Genomic DNA, 17,857 nt, shown 5'->3' with positions numbered 1-17,857 from the left:
ACAATTTAATTTCTCACAGTTCGTGAATTCAATTTTTCATTTTTACCATTAATATGCTTGTATTTAATAGAAAGCGAGCCTTGTATTCCCTTTCATATAACAACAAAGGTCAAACCTAAATTAGTTTTTATCTGCTCTTGAAAATTTTCCATGGTTTTAGACTCGATGTTTCGATTCTTTACGGCTGTTGACTCATTCTGTTTCGGGGCTACAAAATGAAGTATGTCATCCAGTTTGCGCTCCTTTATGTCAAACAAATGCAAAGACAGGGGAAAATATTAACCAACCCACATGACATGTGTAACCAATCTAATGCGGCCTACAGAATCTAATTTTCTCAGCATTAGATAAGTTTGTTTTTGATATCTTTCTCATGACATCATTGATATCATATATGGATATTTAATACAATGTGTCATATAAGTTATAGAAAAACTGGTGAATTCATGCCCCAACTTCCTATGTATGAAGCACTCATAGGGTGGCGGCATCAGCCTTCTAAGACTGCAGTTGCAAATAATGGGCACTCGATGGGTAGGGTGACAACTGTTGAGGCTGAATTCAAAATGTGGCTACTCTGTCGATGTGCAATAGTCGCCAGCCTCCTATGGTGTGTCTAAGAGTGTTTTCTCAAGATAATTAGAGATGAACTGATGTGCCAAGGAAACATATTAACATGTGTAGCCTAGTTGTACTTTCTCAGTATCAGGTCTAGACCCATACATGTACACGATACATATATGAACACAATTGTATGGATAACAATTACTTTAATAAATAACTTGCGACGATTCGACGATGGTACTGTCGTCTTAACCAAGCAATGCGTCGAAACGTCGCAAGTTATTTATTAGAGTAATTGTTATCCATAAAATTGTGTTACAAGGATTTAGTAGCATACTCAAAATTTCTACATGCGATCAGAAAGTCAGGACCCGAAACAAGAAGAATGAAAGAAGTTGATTTTTATATAACAAAAGTTATTCCTGAGGAAGAGGAATCAGATGATTATGCAGAAGATTATCCACCAATCATACAAGAAATAGACGAATTCGATGATATGGTGGCATCTGGACAAGGCATAACGTTTTTATCCGACGACAATAAAGAATTGCTTAATAGATTAGAAATAATATTAGCGGCCATGAAGGAAGGTCATCGATCGGACAGACAATACAACAAAGTCAATGCCATATTAAAACGGCTTTTGGAGAAAGAAATCATCACTAAAAAAGACTATATAAACGTCATTAAAAATGTCCAATAAAGAACAATTGTTCGTTATCACCTCGAATAAACCAGACATCAAATTGTCTCTAGACTACGAGTATGAACTCGATCGCAATAAACAGTACGAACTGGGATTAAAGTATTTTTCCGTTTACAATTCCATTAGAAACATCAACGAAAAAAACAATCAACTAAAAATATCGACGGATAACGGAGTTACGTTCGAAACCATAAGCTTACTACCAGGGAGCTACGAATACGTAGCCATCAACGAATACCTATCCGAATACGCAGGAAGCGTGAACGGCAAAAACAATATCGAATTCGAAGGTAATTTGAATCTGAACAAAATAAAATTGATCTTGAGAAATAACAGTCAAGTCGATTTCAACGTAGAAAATTCGTTGAATGCGTTACTAGGGTTCGATAAACGAATATACGCGCAATCGACATTGGCGCCGCACAAGGCCAACATCGAGAACGACATCGACGTGATCAACATTCACTGTAATTTGATCAACGGTGGATTTTTCAACAAGCGCAAACGCCAAATCATATACAGCATACCGACTTTTACGGTGCCGATCGGATACAGAATTATAGAGAAACCGTTTCAAACGACCTATTTACCAGTCAATTCTTTCATGATCAAAGATATAAATCTGGAAATCAAAGACGGTAAAAATAGGTTCATAGACTTTGGCAACGAAGAAATTGTCATTATCTTTATCAAAAACTTTGACTTTGAGGTAATGTTTGTTTTTTCGAAATTCTTTGTGAATCTTGTCTGCTATGCCCATACCCAATTTCAATTTTGCCTTCAAGAGTTTTATGATAAGAGCCCTTTGTAATTTCTCTTTGAAAGTGGGATTGGGAATATTTTCGAGTTCGTCTATCATTTGTTTGTCTGCTTGGTGTCTAAATGTTACGTCTTTGTTTCTGTACAGTATGTCGTGTTTGAGCGCTGCTGCGTCAACTCTATTAACGGGTTCTTCCCCTGGTTTGGGATTATCATTTTCGTCCAATCGTAGATCTAACCTAGTGCCTGGACCTGTATAATTGTGACCTGGGAGATGTTTTTCTCCGGGATATTTTGCCCATGGGAATCCAGGAAGAGAACCCAATGACTTTTGAATGTCTCCCGCACCGAAATACGTTTTAGGAGGATGGACATTTATTAAAGACATATTTGTTCAATAAACACTATATATTTTTAATACGAAAGATTTAATACCAGGAGGAAATTTGTTGTTTGAGACAAAATTGGCCACTTTGGGGATGAGAGATGTTAGCGCACAGAAGAAACCGTCTCCTTCGAATTTTTTTTGTTCGTGTTTTAAAATTAAAGACATTTTTAATGCGGTTATTTTATACTGTATTATTTTTAGTTATTCTTGTCTGTGATTTGGGTAATTTATAATTGGGGAGTTTGTTATAATACAGTTTGGGGAGTCTGTTATAATACATTTTTAACAGTTTGAGGAAGTCTGTTATAATACATTTTAACAGTTTGGGGAGTCTGTTATAATATATTTTAGCAGTTTCGGAAGTCTGTTTTAATACATTTTAACAGTTGTGTCTTTTCGGATATGACGCATTGAAAAAGCTGCGCATACGCAGAAGTGAAATGCGTCATATCCGAAAAGACATATACCTACCATCTTAAAAACCGGATCAAACTGGATGCGCTATATCAGAAAACTCATATACTACTTTGCCCAACTTGCCGCAGCGTGCCCAACTGGACAAAAACGACTTGTAAAACGAAACTAAAGGTTTCTGATAAAATTCGGAATGACCATTTGTTTCACATGAAACGAAATATTTTAATCTGTTGCCCCGCATCGATTTTCTTTTTATTTATAATTAGGACCTGTTAGGGAAATCGAAAGTATAATTTTATGGTAAAATCTAAAAAACCTTTAGTTTCGTTTAACAAGTCGTTTTGTGCAGATGGGCACGATGCGGCAAGTTGGGCAATGTGGCAAAACGAACCCATCGCCTAATAGTTGGTTGGTAGATGACAAGTTAACGCTAGCTTCCAGCGGATGTTGATATCACAAACTATGTACTAGTTGGTACTCGTAGTAGTTGGTAGTTCCTAATAATTGATATACAGGTATATATTGTTATAATAATTGCAGGAGAGGAGAAATCAACCAGACAGCTTCTAGAAGAAGAAATAGTGTGTCAATATTGATGACAAAAGAGGCGGAAATCGAATTAAAAATACTTTTACCTATATTTGACTCTTTTAATACCTTCCACCCCTATCCCCTTTTTCTCTGAGACTTAAATATATATATATTCCTGAAGGGAAAGTTCGGAAAGTCGTAAAAAATTTCATACATATATTAAACATATTTAAGTATATTAAGTACATTAAAGCATAATTTATGATACCATGGAACCGGCTATTTCTAGACTAGTTAAACGCTTACCCAATATAAAGAGATCACCGAGAGTTGCCAAATATAATTGGATCTAACAGACAAATCTCACAAAAAATATACTATTTGATTTGTTTTGCAGATATTCGTGGAAATCATAGTAAAATATTATTTGCGTAATGAGTGTTTTTGATTCACAAACTGCGATGCGATACCGCTTAAATTGAACCCTGATCTGTGTTGAAGGTATGAATGGTACAGGGACGTCGCACGATTCAGCTCCATTCACGTCTATGTTTAAAGGATATTTTCACACTAAAACGTCATCCGTTCGACCACTGATACGTTAGTCTCAGATAAAGAATTATTTCAAGGCGAGCTAATCAATAATAGTATTCACAATTCACCGTCGAAATTTGAGGCTTGAAATCCATGTGTGTCAAGAATTATCCGTGTTTGAAAGTTAAAATGACGATTCGTCTTTTTTATGACTATCATATATCGTAAATTCAAATGTCATTCACACTCTTATGTTCTGACCCATGACCATCGTTATCGTACTCTTAAAAAAAACTGACTACTTTTAGGGTTCGACAGGTCATCTGAAATTTGTTTTGTCTAAATGCGACATTCCTTGGAGTAGCCAAATTCATTTGGTAAAGAAAGGGGATGGCAGTCATAGGTTCTGTGTCGATTTTCGAAATCTTGATGAGTTTTCTCTTGAGGATTCATTCACTTAACCCAGATATGAGAGGTTTTAGAGAGTTTACGACGGTCTCAATACTTTACAACACTTGGCCCTGCTAGTGGATATTGGCAGTTAAATTGTATGATGCCAATAAAAAGACCACAACATAATTTGGATTATATCTGTTTAAATCATGTTAGCTGGTCTTACCATTACCCTTTTCGTCGGTCATCAAAGGAAGCAATGATTATAATTTAATTGTACGCATTTATTGTGCTCGTGACCTAAGTGATTTTGACTCAATAACCATACATTAAACCTGTAACAACTTGCAATGTATTTCTAGATCTTTAAGTAGTTTCGGCATAGACACGGGCATAGTATACACCAAGTTTGCAATAAAAAGTTGCTTCAAACTGCTTCTAACCAGTTAAAATGGAAACGAATAAGAAATCATCATCATAATAAGTGGGCTAGAAGTAAACAATATCACCTAATGAAATTTGCTATTATGAAGAGACTTTTTTTGACACGAAATTTTTTTTTGTTCACATATTATGAAAATTACACCAAAATAAAACAGCCATTTATTTCATTTAAGTACAAATCATTGTTTGTAGCCTGTACAGTGGGCATGAGCCAATTGTGAAAAGATGACAATATACTTCCATACTACATGTGGGCATATAAAAATCAAAAGAATCCATAAAGAATTGTTGTCTGAAGAGTGAGCAAAAGTTGCACTATATAGGTAATACAGTGAATACACTAAGTCGCATTCGATATTTCAGTGAAAAATTATCAGATCATCATGAAAATCGATAGGGATCATCTTCTAAATGACATTGACCCACAAAATAAAAATCAAAAGAATCCATAAGGAATTGTAGCCTGTAGAGTCAACAAGAGATGTACAATATAGCCAAGAGATTGAAAATGCTTAGTCGCACACAATTTTTCGGTGAAAAATTATCAGGTCATCACGAAAATCTATAGGTATCATCTTGATAATGACATTGACCTACAAAATAAAAATCGAAAGAATCTGATAATGTAGCCTGTAGAGTGAGCACGAGCCAAATGTGAACAAGACAGACATAGAAATTTTCAGATCATCACGAAAATCAATAGGGATCATCTTCATAATGACATTGACCTACAAAATAAAAATCAAAAGAATCTGTAATTGTAGCCTGTAGAGTGAGCACAAGCCAAATGTAAATTAACCCATTTAAGACAAATTCAGTTTGATCAAGAAGATACATAGATATAAATAGCATACATTAGAAATATTTTCAGGTATAAATTACTACCTTTTTGTTAATGAAAATGTTTTACCACAAGAAGTGGAATACCCCTTAAACAGTCAATCACATTTTTACATTCTATCAAGTAAATTGTCTGTTCTGAAACAGTCAACTGAAGGAAAGAAAATCAGCATCCTAGGATTAAGAGATGTACAGTGATCACTGTAAATATATCTCATCTTGTATAATTCATTGTAACAAAGTATTAATAAAAAGTAAAACTCAAGTCTCCAAATTTATTCATAAGCTTTTTCCAGAGCAATATTGGAGTTATCTCCCTTCATACTCTTGGTAGGTGATGTTTTCGGTACATTCGGATATTCTGCATCTGTAAAGTAATAGATGCATTCATATAATAAGAACTCTATTCTTTGGAGGAGTTCACTACTATACAACTTCTACACTCGATTTTGCCATTTTTTATAAAAGATTTTTGATTGTCGGAATTGTCTTGTTTGGATGTTTTAGTGGATCACATCCAAATACTTGCAGATGGTAAATGAAAAGCCCGAATCTATCCTGATACTGCGGCCAGTGTTTCTAAAAGTTGGCCAGGTGTTGGCTTTCAACCTCTATGACCTTCATGTGGCTGATATTCATGTGGCTAAATTTTGTTGTAAAAGACAAACATATTTGAATGGTAGTTTTTGAAGACTTATTATTGACAAATATACAACAAGATGGTAAGAGGTTAATCATAAAAGTTGAACCACTAACCTTTTGTCTGAAGATTGTTCATCAAATCTGCTAAATCATCTAAGTCTGTTTGCTGTTGATCCTCATCTAACATAGCATCTAGCTCCGATTCCAATTCTGCTACACTTGTATCATCTAGAGTTATTTCCCCTGCTGATAATGTTCTATTGATTTCATCTTGATCTTCTAGTACCTAGATAGAAAAATATCCAAAAAATAAATACTATCAAATTAAAGCTCACTAGTATGTTTAATCTTTTATGAACCTGCTGACACTATATGACTGTGTCCCTCATCACAGGTTCACCATTGCTGTGTGTTATTTACTCTTCTTAAACATCGTGGCAGATGCCACAAATAATGTACTGATTTTAGCTATGTTTAACAGCTAAATGGTTCATCAATTCGCCCTTGAGGGATGTAAAGATATAGAACACAGAACATTGTAATTATAAATATGGTTTGAAATTAAGGCCTACCTCCTGTAAATCATCCATAGCATTTTCAACTTTATCAATATTAACTGTTTTACTGGTTGTTTTAAGAGCAGATACACCAGCTTGATACGCTTTCAACACCTACAAATAATATATCATAGAGATAAATAATATATATATATAACATTACAACAACTACAAATAATATATCATAGAGATAAATAATATATACATACAACATTACAACACCTACAAATAATATATCATAGAGATAAATAATATATATATACAACATTACAACAACTACAAATAATATATCATAGAGATAAATAATGTATACATACAACATTACAACAACTACAAATAATATATCATAGAGATAAAAAACATATACATACAACATTACAACAACTACAAATAATATATCATAGAGATAAATAATATATACATATAACATTACAACAACTACAAATAATATATCATAGAAATAAATAATATATACATACAACATTACAACACCTACAAATAATATATCATAGAGATAAATAATATATATATACAACATTAAAACAACTACAAATAATATATCATAGAGATAAATAATATATATATACAACATTACAACACCTACAAATAATATATCATAGAAATAAATAATATATACATATAACATTACAACAACTACAAATAATATATCATAGAGATAAATAATATATATATACAACATTACAACACCTACAAATAATATATCATAGAGATAAATAATATATACTTACAACATTACAACAACTACAAATAATATATCATAGAGATAAATAATGTATACATATAACATTACAACAACTACAAATAATATATCATAGAGATAAATAATATATACATACAACATTACAACAACTACAAATAATATATCATAGAAATATATAATATATACATACAACATTACAACAACTACAAATAATATATCATTTAACAATTAATCTACCGATAAAAATGGATTATGGAATATCTAGATGGCTTATTTTAATCAAATAGAGATTTCTTTTCTTACTTTTATCGAACTGTATCATTGCTATATATACAGATTTTGATATAATTAGCAATAATAATACATGTTTACACAAATTTTACGCAAAATTAACATGACAATATCAACTATTACCATTTTCTTTTTTCTTTCTCTAACATAAGCTTTAGCATCTTGTGTATGACTGAAATGAAAAAAACATTCCTTCAGTTCATTTGATTTTGTTTTTTATAGCGTGTCCATTCAGATTGTATAATATCGTCAGGTCGTGTATCAATACTTGAAGTTACCTCTCATTCTAAAAAAAAAAAAAGGGAGATTTTTTTATAATGCAGTAAATGGAATCACAAATTTTTCACAATGACTTGACTGAAATTATTGGCAACTATTTATAAGACAGTGTTCGTAAACAACTCCTATCAACTATATTACCAAATATCACAGTTATACAGTTATAAATCAATAAATATGGAGACTATGTGGATAAAGTGTTAAATTTTACTTCCCCCAAATCGAGATCTGTATTGTATCGTGACCCATGTATCGTGACCCATGTATGGTGATACATATTGTATTGTGGCATGATTAGCGATATCCAGCACACTAATAATACACCATCATGTACCATTTGTATATGATAGTATTTAAAACATTTTATAGGTACAATCACTGTTTCTTCAACAGATACAAAACTATTACATATTTTTAATGCGTTTCTTAGTCCTGAGTTTATTACATCCTACTTTTCTGCACACTATGGGCTAATGAAGACTGGCAACGCCATGCAGTGAGCAATGAGGGAAATTTTTCCAAGGCAGCAGCATCTGCCTGCTCTTTTTTTGATTTCCAACTGTCTATAGCACACAAAACCAGGGTTTATTGTCCCATCCTAGTACAAAAGACAACGGTAATAACATGACTTTCAAATCATCCAATCAATATCTTTCTATATATTTCTATTTCTATTATATTTTAAAATGAACACACAAACAAAATTTGTGAATAAAATATCAGTCATGGCAACCTCTGAAAAAGCTATTTGGATAAAGTGACCACAATCCTATCTGTTTGTTGATAACGGTGTGTGGTTCGGGAAAAAAATGGATCTGAAGGGTACGCTCTTGATCAATCCTCCTTATGTCTCCATGGTAACAAAATTCTGTTCATTGAGTTCTAAATTATTGATATTGGCCCACCTGATATAATGAGAAATAAAATTCTTACCTATCACACTTGATTGATAAACTTTCTATCTGTTTTTCTAAATCTCTTTCAACTTTTTTTATACTGAAAAATACGTACAGAATAATCAGACATACTGGGGTGACTTGAAAAGTTCATCAGCTGACACTGAAGAAGTTATTGGTATATATAAAATTCAACATTTCCTGATATTAACAACATTGTTTATTTTGAGATCAATTGATGCTGATTGAGTGATTCAAGACTTTGAACAGTACTTTTCAAAATGGATTATACTTTAATCTAATCCAGTGGTTCCCAACCTTTTTCAGCCTTCATACCCCTGGAGTAATCATATTCACACCCCTGGAGTAATCACCTTCACACCCCTGGAGTAATCATCTCCACTCCCCTGGAGTATTCACTTTCACACTCCTGGAGTAATCACCTTCACACCCCTGGAGTATTCATTCGAACCCCTCCCATCCCCAAAACAATGTACATTCAAAACATTGTAAATTTTATCATTTTTATTCAAATTAATCATAATAATCACACGTAATAATTAATATATAATCATGTGGCTGCAATAAGATGCTCAGTGGGAAGGCTGTTACTGTTTCTTTGGAACCTACAACAGTTGTCCACACCCCCAACACCCCAGTCCCACACCCCCGAGGGGATGAAAACACCCCAAATATTAAAAATTTTCATAGGATACTTTCTTTAACCATATTTGAAATATTGCTTCTGAATTTCAAAAGAGGTGATGAGTGAATATAATCCTTACTAATAAGTTTATTCAAGTTTGAATGATAGACATAAAATAACTATACAACTTACTTATATAAACTTAGCTCAATATCTTCAATTGCTTTTACTTCCTTTTCACCATCTTTACAAAACTTTACCAACTAAAAATAAATTAAAGATTTATATTTACAAACACTAACAAAGAGGCATGTATAAATATAGACAATTTTTCAGATCTTCATTGTACTGCAAAAAACTGATTGATAATAAACATATTCATATTTTGAGAATGGAACGAAAGGGTGTTTAAATCCTACTTCTCTAAACCTGATTTGACTTGTCAAAATAAACCCATGCAGTGAACATTGAGGGAAATTTTATCAAAGATCAAGAATCTAGAAGCTTTTTTCATGTCAGCCCCCTAGACCATGGATAGAGGAAACAACCAATCAAAAGTATTGTACCTTAACGAGTAAGACACGAGATGAAACATAAGGTGTATAATAATCAGACACAATTGGTTAACTCAAGATATACAGACGCACTACCCACTACTTCAATGTGTGCTCCAAAGCTGATAAATAGCAATTTAAGTTCCTTGTTTTTTAGTGTCCAATTTAGCAAACTATTTGATTAATTTGTTTTTCTAATGAATTATCATGTATAAAAAAAAACGAAATTTTGACCTTTCTTGATCAGTCACTCATTGGAATTCTGCTGGTAATTCTCTTCTTATTAATCATGATTTAATTATGGACTTATGAGACAAACTGGAATTTTTCCAAGTAATTAGAACACCTCTACTTTCGTTTTTTATAAGTATTAGCATTTTCATTTTATAAATGAACAAAAGAATCTACTCACTGTTTCCTTGTCATTTATCTGTTGTAGCAATATTTTTCTATCTGTCTGTAACTGTTGTAGGACTATGTCAAAGTCTATATCAGTAGGAAATAATGGTTGGTATTTAGACTTCAACTCTTCTAGTTCTAAAATATGATCACTGATATCATGTTCTATACATCTGTAATGTTGTCTCAATAACTCATTACATTTCTCCTGGAAAGAGCAAAAAATCAAATGATAAAATTTTGTACAATCACAGCAATTCCTTTAAGCAAAAATTTGTTCAAAGAATGGCAAAATTGGGAGAAATAATTGTATAGTATTGGACTCCTCCAAATAGAAGTACCGTCTAGTGTTTCGAAAAGGGCAAACATGGTCTGCTTTGCCAGAGATCTGCCACTACTATACACGTCAACTTCATGAGATACAAAACAGGTTATGTTTTCCCACATAATAGAGAACCATATCAACTATCTGTTAAACTTCTCAGAATAAAGATAGCTTGCCAGGCAAGGTAACATACGCCCACTGGCAGCTTTCAGAAATGATAAAACAGTGACTACAGTATGAATTTTCTTATATTAAAAAAATTCTAATAGTCTAAATTCAATGATATATATATTCCCTGCCATTTATTTATACTGAGAAATTCCACCAAATTTTTTAAATATCAATATCAATAACCCAAATACATCAAATTATCTCATCAATATACATGATCACACCATGTTTCATTTAAATCAATTGAAAACTGTAATCTCTAATGTGTTCACAAACAAATTTTGACGCGTTTTTCCTAATTCAAGGGCAATAACTCAAAAACCTTTCATCGAAATATCGTCATATTCGAACTTGTCCAAGATATCATCAATATAAATGATCACACCAAATTTCATTAAAATCAGTTAAAAACTGTAGTCTCTATTGTGTTCACAAACAAATTTTGACGCGTTTTTCCTAAGTCAAGGGCAATAACTCAAAAACCGTTCATCAAAAGATCGTCAAATTCGAACTAGACCAAGATCTCATTTCCATGTGGAAGTATAAAAATTGGTTGTCAATCCATTACAACTTTGAATAAATAAGTTCTAACAATCCGAATCGCAAAGAAAAATTCGAAATATAGCAATCATAAGTGAGAAAGTATTTCATGATGAAAAGTGGCATCAGGTGTCTAGAAGAGAAAACATACCATGCCTGGCACCAAACCCACATGTTTTTAAGATATAAGAATACATTCTTTAGAGTTTCTATCAGTTTCAATTCTTAACCAAACATCTTACTTCATTCTGTATTGTTCATATTAATCAAAACATTTAATGATGTGCTGCTTTTGTTTTGTGTATGTTCTCGAACCTAGCATCATAATGAGTGATTTAATTCGATTGGCTGAGATTTCCTAGAAAGATCTATCTAGGAATGAGTAATTTTTCTCACGTTAATTACCACAACCCCGAATTGGGGTGTGGGTTGGACAAGTGGTAAAATAATCTGTTGTTATGTGCAGAGCATTAACATCTTCAATGTGCACATGAGGATACCATGACGTCATTGGTCTTATCTTCCCACGAAATTGGTAACTATGATAACTTCGGTCACTCACCTGAAGTAAATCTGGTAGATAAACTAGTTTTTCTGTATTAGTATTAGTACTACCAAGTAATCGACTAAAACTCCATGATATAGGTTTTTTAACAACACTTAAACTCCATGACAACCAGCCTTTAGTACTACTACTAGCTTCAATATCAGAGAGATGTTTCAACTTCTTTATCCTGAAGAATAAATGTAGAAACTATTAGATTTTCTGTTAAATTTTATTGCTGTTGATATTCTGCTGGCGAACAAGATTATCCATAACACCAAAGGCCTGGTCCAAAATAATATGGTATCCATATCATTTGCAAGAGTGAACAGCATAAAACTGGTTCTTCGAGAATTGGTTGGAGGGCAGTTTTTTAGAATTTTTTCCTATCTTGAAATAATTGATTTGGTTACTTCAAACAAATGGTGTTTGGAAGTTTTTATCTTAATTGACATGTAAAATCTGGTGACATTGAATCTTTCTTAATCAATCACCCCAGCTATAAATGTGTATAGATATCCAGGAAAGATCAATGCTATGAAATTTGACCAAGGAGCTCTAGAAACAGAGTAGTTATCCTTTTAAAAATACAATATATAGTATTATAGTATTACATGTATACAGGTTTGGGTTCCCTTATTTTCGTTGATGAAAATGCTAATACTTATATGAATAGAAAGTTTAGGTGTTCTTATGACTTGGAAAAATACCAGTTTGTCTTATATGTCCATAATTAATTCATAATTAGCTCAATTAGAAGAGAATTGCCTGCAGAATTCCAATGATTGACTATCAAGAAAGGTTAAAATGTCTTTTTTTTTGTTTGTCCAGACTGTACTTACATAGACATTTATGACTGGTTAAAACTCAATTATAGGCAATAAGAAAATAATGATATGATTAAAGGGACAGGTGGACCATTTTAGTCTTGAATAGATGTAAATAGTCTTCAGAAGTACTAGAAATGTACGAAAATCACACAATTCCTTTAAAAATACTTCAAACTAGGAATTTTACTCAGTATGTCTATAAATACCTTTTCTTTGTATCACTGAGTATCTTAAATTGATGTGTCGTTATTTTAACATTCCAACGCAAATAATTCTAGACACATATAGATTTGAAGGCTCAAATTTTGACAGTGAGCAATGAACACTATTACTGATTAGCTCAGCTAAATAATTCCAGTTTCTGAGACTAAGGCATGATAGAAATGGACTATCTGTCCCTAAGAATACATGACAATTCATTAGAAACACCAATTAATCAAATAGTTTGCTAACTAAAAAATAAGGAAAACCATCTTTAAGCTTAAAGCAATGGTATATTTTAATTGTTAGATGTATGAATAGTTCAGTAATATTAAGAGGAAATGTAACAGTTAGGAGTCAAAACTACAGGAAATGATCCTATGTTTTGATCACATACTTGTAAAAATTCAATTTATCATATTCAATTTGTGAACAATTCATTTATTATGTATATATTCATTTTTTTCATTCATTTGAAATATATTCATGTTGAGGTCAACATTTCCCTTTACAGATATCATGCCTTTAAAAAGTGTTTAAATTTCATAAAAACATTTTTGATGATGTCACATGATTTTCGAACCAGCCAATCATCATGCTTTTAGATATGCTAGTTTTGTTTTGTAAATATGAACACACATATATGAAACTTGTCCATTTTATATAGTATGACAGAGTTTAAATGCATACAAACAAATCTGAACAGCCAGCATAGGCAAATATATCCAAACACCCATTCAACCCGTCTTTCTCTTTATAAAGGTATGATTTCAAAAAATACCAGCATTACAATAAAGAATGGGTCCAGTTTCAATCCCCCCATAACAATCAAAATAAGATTTAATTTTGTATCTTTTTCGGTTTTTTTTCAACCCGGTTTCACACTGTCTGTGATATAGGTAAGAGGGACTGACATGCAAAAAGCGTCTAGTCTTTCAGATGGGACAATAAACCGAGGCCCTGTGTGCTACAGGCTGTGCATGTTAAAGATCCCTCGAAAAAAAAGAAATCGAAAAAGAGCATGCTAATGCCGCTGTACTGCACCCTGCATGACGTTGTCCCTCTTCACAAGTCCACATTTCATAAAATTTTCATTCTTTTGTTTTCTGATATTATTTGTCTCCATTGTTATCACAATAGTTTTCTACCAAAAGCCAGTACCAAAAATTGTAATTTTAACCTTGGACTTTCCTACTTTCCCAGTATTGATATGATCAAAAATGACATAATCTACCATTATTGGAAGTTTCTGATAATGATTTCTTTTTTTTTATCGGGAATGAAGTTTTTTTTTTTTTCTCGTGATTTTTTGAAAATTCAAGTAGGAGGATCCGTAAAACACGAAAAAAAATTGATCTGGCCTTAGATAGGAATCCCACCACTTCCCATAATTTTAACATTTCAATAAGATATATGACGTTAGAGATGAAATAATGGTATATAATTTAAGACAGTTGAGTGAGGACAAACAGACAATTACACTCCAAGTTATAAGATTTTTTATAATCCACAAGTGTATTGTCCATCTCACATAAATTTATATAGTTTAAACATAAATAAATATTGTTAAGAGACTGATAAAAATATGATATTTACGTCATAATTTACATCTTATGATTCTAAAATAATGTGAAACCAAGTGAAAGGAATTCATTAAAAAGTAGTCATCTGTAATTTTTTTGGGACAAAAATCGCCATTAAAGGCATACTACCTCTAAGAATGGTCAATAAGATTAGGCCTATACAATATTCCATTAAACTAAGTAAGCTTTAAAATTACTTAGTTATTGGTACTTAAAGATGGGTTTCCTTAATTTTTTTTTTAGTGTCATGTAAAGCAATCTATTTGATTTATTGGTGTTTCTAATGAATAATCATGTATTCTGAATCATATCATTATGTTCTTATTGAATATAATAAGGAATTTTTAACCAATCATAAATGTCCATGAAAGTACAGTCTGGATAAACAAAAAAAAGACTTTTAATTCATATTTTCCAAATGAAAATAAGGGAATCCATCTTTAATTATTACTTAGTTTTATGGATTAATTGGATTATAGAGGGATTCTGTTATATATTTTTGACACCAAGGGCCAAATTCTTGAAATCTTAACTTAAGGTTATTCTAGTGTTCCAGTCATCTGATTGGTCAATCACTAAAATTGATTTTAAATCTAGCTTTATTATCCAATCAGATTACTGTATTTCTTAAAATCTGGATATTATTTAAGTTAAGTTTTGGAGAAAAAGGCCCCAAGTAAGTCCAATGACGAACAAAGACTCATTTTGTCCAAGCTTTAAAACTTTCAATTTTTTGGTCATCCTAAGAGGTAGTATACCTTTAATGTTTTGGTGACATTTCAACCACAATTTTTAGTCATTAACATACTGTAGTGTGAAATAATGAATGAATCACTTTCACTAAACTTGCACATAAATTATATAAAATGTGACATGACAATTTGAAAGTAACATGCATATTTATATGTACCAAATGACATTAACTTAAAGGGATGGACCGGTTTATTTTCAACGTGAAGAATTACGCTAATTATGCGTGAAACTATATCTAAACCCTATATATAGTTTCTGTAAATTTACCTTGCCACTGAGGAAGCGTTTAAAACATCAAATTTGAAGTTTCCTAATATAATTGATACGAGCCTGGTGTTTTCTGTAATTGCTTTCTTAGCGTCTGGAAAAAGGAATTCCGAGACTACTGACATGTGCACAAGGTTTTGTTTACATGTGGTGATGAATTTTCGATCAGAAATATAAAAATTAACTTTGTTTGTGTACTTCTCCGGTTGTTACATGTAAATTATGGATTATTATCATTATAGCAAAAATAAAAAAATCACAATAATGAGAAATGAAAATAACTATAAGTTGATCACTACTTTTATTTTCTACTGCGTCTTCCGGTCAGAATTATGTGTAGTTAACTCTGATTGGTTTAATTGGTCCAATCAAAATTGAGTTCTCAAAATCGCTATTTTCCAGAACAGTAAAAATGGAGGTCGCGAGATTTGAAATACTTGTGTTTAAGAATTATTCTATCTATTGTGTCTTAACTCTTGGATTTTTCACGTTGAAACTTTCAAGAATGGTCAGGGGCATCTTCTTCGACGAAAATTACAAGAGAGCCATTTTTGTCAGGTCTGACAGTATACTCCCTCAGAAAAAATTCAGAAAATATAGGGCTTGAATCTTGCTTCTAATGAAATTTTAAAAGATATTCTTCTTCATCATTTGCCACAAAAAATAACAAAGTCACATGGGCATGTCTTTCTTAGTAACTTAGAAACCACTTTCCCCAACTGATATGAGCTTAAAAGGACAGTTGCGATATTTTGGGAGCTTGAATAGATGTAATTAGTCTTCAGAATACTAATAATGTACGAAAATCACATAATTCCTATAAAAAGTACTTCAAACTAAAAATTTTACTGACTATTTCCAGATATGTCTGTCATACTTTCTAGTCTATCCTTTTATCAGGTGTCTTTTTGTCATGACCTTTTATCATTGTCATCCATATAATTCTTTATCGTTTTATTGTATGTAGGCCTATTGGTTTTATTGTCTATAAAGGGCACAAAAAATACCTGGTCAGTTATAATATTTCCATACCTAAATTTGGCTAGGTCTACAGGACATTTTTTCCACAAGTTAGTTGATCAAACCTTTACCAGTGGCCCCAGGGTATAGGCAACACAAAACCAAGTTAGTTTTTTACCATAATTTCGCTACCATTGGCAATTGCTTGAACCTGTTTTAGTTTTAAGTCTGATATCCATTCATTTACTTTAAGATTCCATTTTAGGATTCTATTTAAAAAACTTTATTACGCTACCTGACGTGAAAACTTGCTGACATTTAAGCAGATCCAACCATGACAATGATGACAGTAGGTTTGAAACAAATTCCAACTGCAGGGTGAGTCTCAGACTGTAATATCTTCGCAAGCAAAATTCAAACAACTTTTCAATTGAAGCTGAAATCAGTCTTTATCAACTATTGCCCACCATACTAATGTAGCACATAGTGCCTGGTGAGCCTGCTAACCAAAACTAAAATAGCAACACCTACAGATTTGCAGTGATGATGTTACTTTTCAAAATGCAATTGAAGAACCAATAAAACTTGATAATGGAGGATTTGATTTACTGAACCTGGTCGGTGTAAAACTCGGATCTCTAAGTCTAATAAGGACTAAGGGCAGTAAGGCTAAGAAAGTGTCCAATCAAGTCAGAGTCTTATTGATTTGTCTGCTTTGAAAAAATCTAAGATAAATATATATTTCCAAACCTGATCATTTCTTCAACCACCAAATCCAAACATTTGGGGAACTTCCCTTTCCTTTCAAATATGGATGCTAAATTGTCTAAATTCAATGAACATGTTCCTTTTTGTTTACATTTTTCAGAGATAACTGTCATCCAAAAATTCATTTTCTGATTCCAAGAAAGTGGGTTTAATGATTTATCTCGAAATGCTGCAAATAAAACCGACATTCTTTGATCATCCTGCCATTCTGGTGGGAACCATTCATTTTCTGCCATTATTTCTATCAGTTTAACATAACAACAAAAATTTAATGCAACGAAATTTTACTTTCGTTTTCGTAAGATTGTAGTCTTAACTTTCCAGACTTGTCACGCCTTTCAATGAAGGATATTA

General features: G+C 32.1%; 1 protein-coding gene across 1 annotated transcript; it reads right to left on the bottom strand.

Annotated features, from left to right (window-relative positions):
• Window positions 1-5,851: 5,851 nt before the first annotated feature.
• Window positions 5,852-17,739, bottom strand: LOTGIDRAFT_163726 (hypothetical protein; the record flags this gene model as incomplete). Its single annotated transcript, XM_009060245.1, has 9 exons — window positions 5,852-5,943; window positions 6,333-6,504; window positions 6,791-6,889; window positions 7,911-7,959; window positions 9,000-9,062; window positions 9,801-9,871; window positions 10,575-10,769; window positions 12,160-12,331; window positions 17,486-17,739. 9 exons carry the CDS (start codon window positions 17,737-17,739, stop codon window positions 5,852-5,854), a joined length of 1,167 nt encoding a protein of 388 aa, XP_009058493.1.
• Window positions 17,740-17,857: the final 118 nt, after the last annotated feature.

The sequence above is a fragment of the Lottia gigantea genome, assembly GCF_000327385.1.
Source record: "Lottia gigantea unplaced genomic scaffold LOTGIsca_41, whole genome shotgun sequence".
Lineage (NCBI taxonomy): Eukaryota > Metazoa > Mollusca > Gastropoda > Lottiidae > Lottia > Lottia gigantea.
This window is presented reverse-complemented; position numbering and strand designations above follow the sequence as displayed.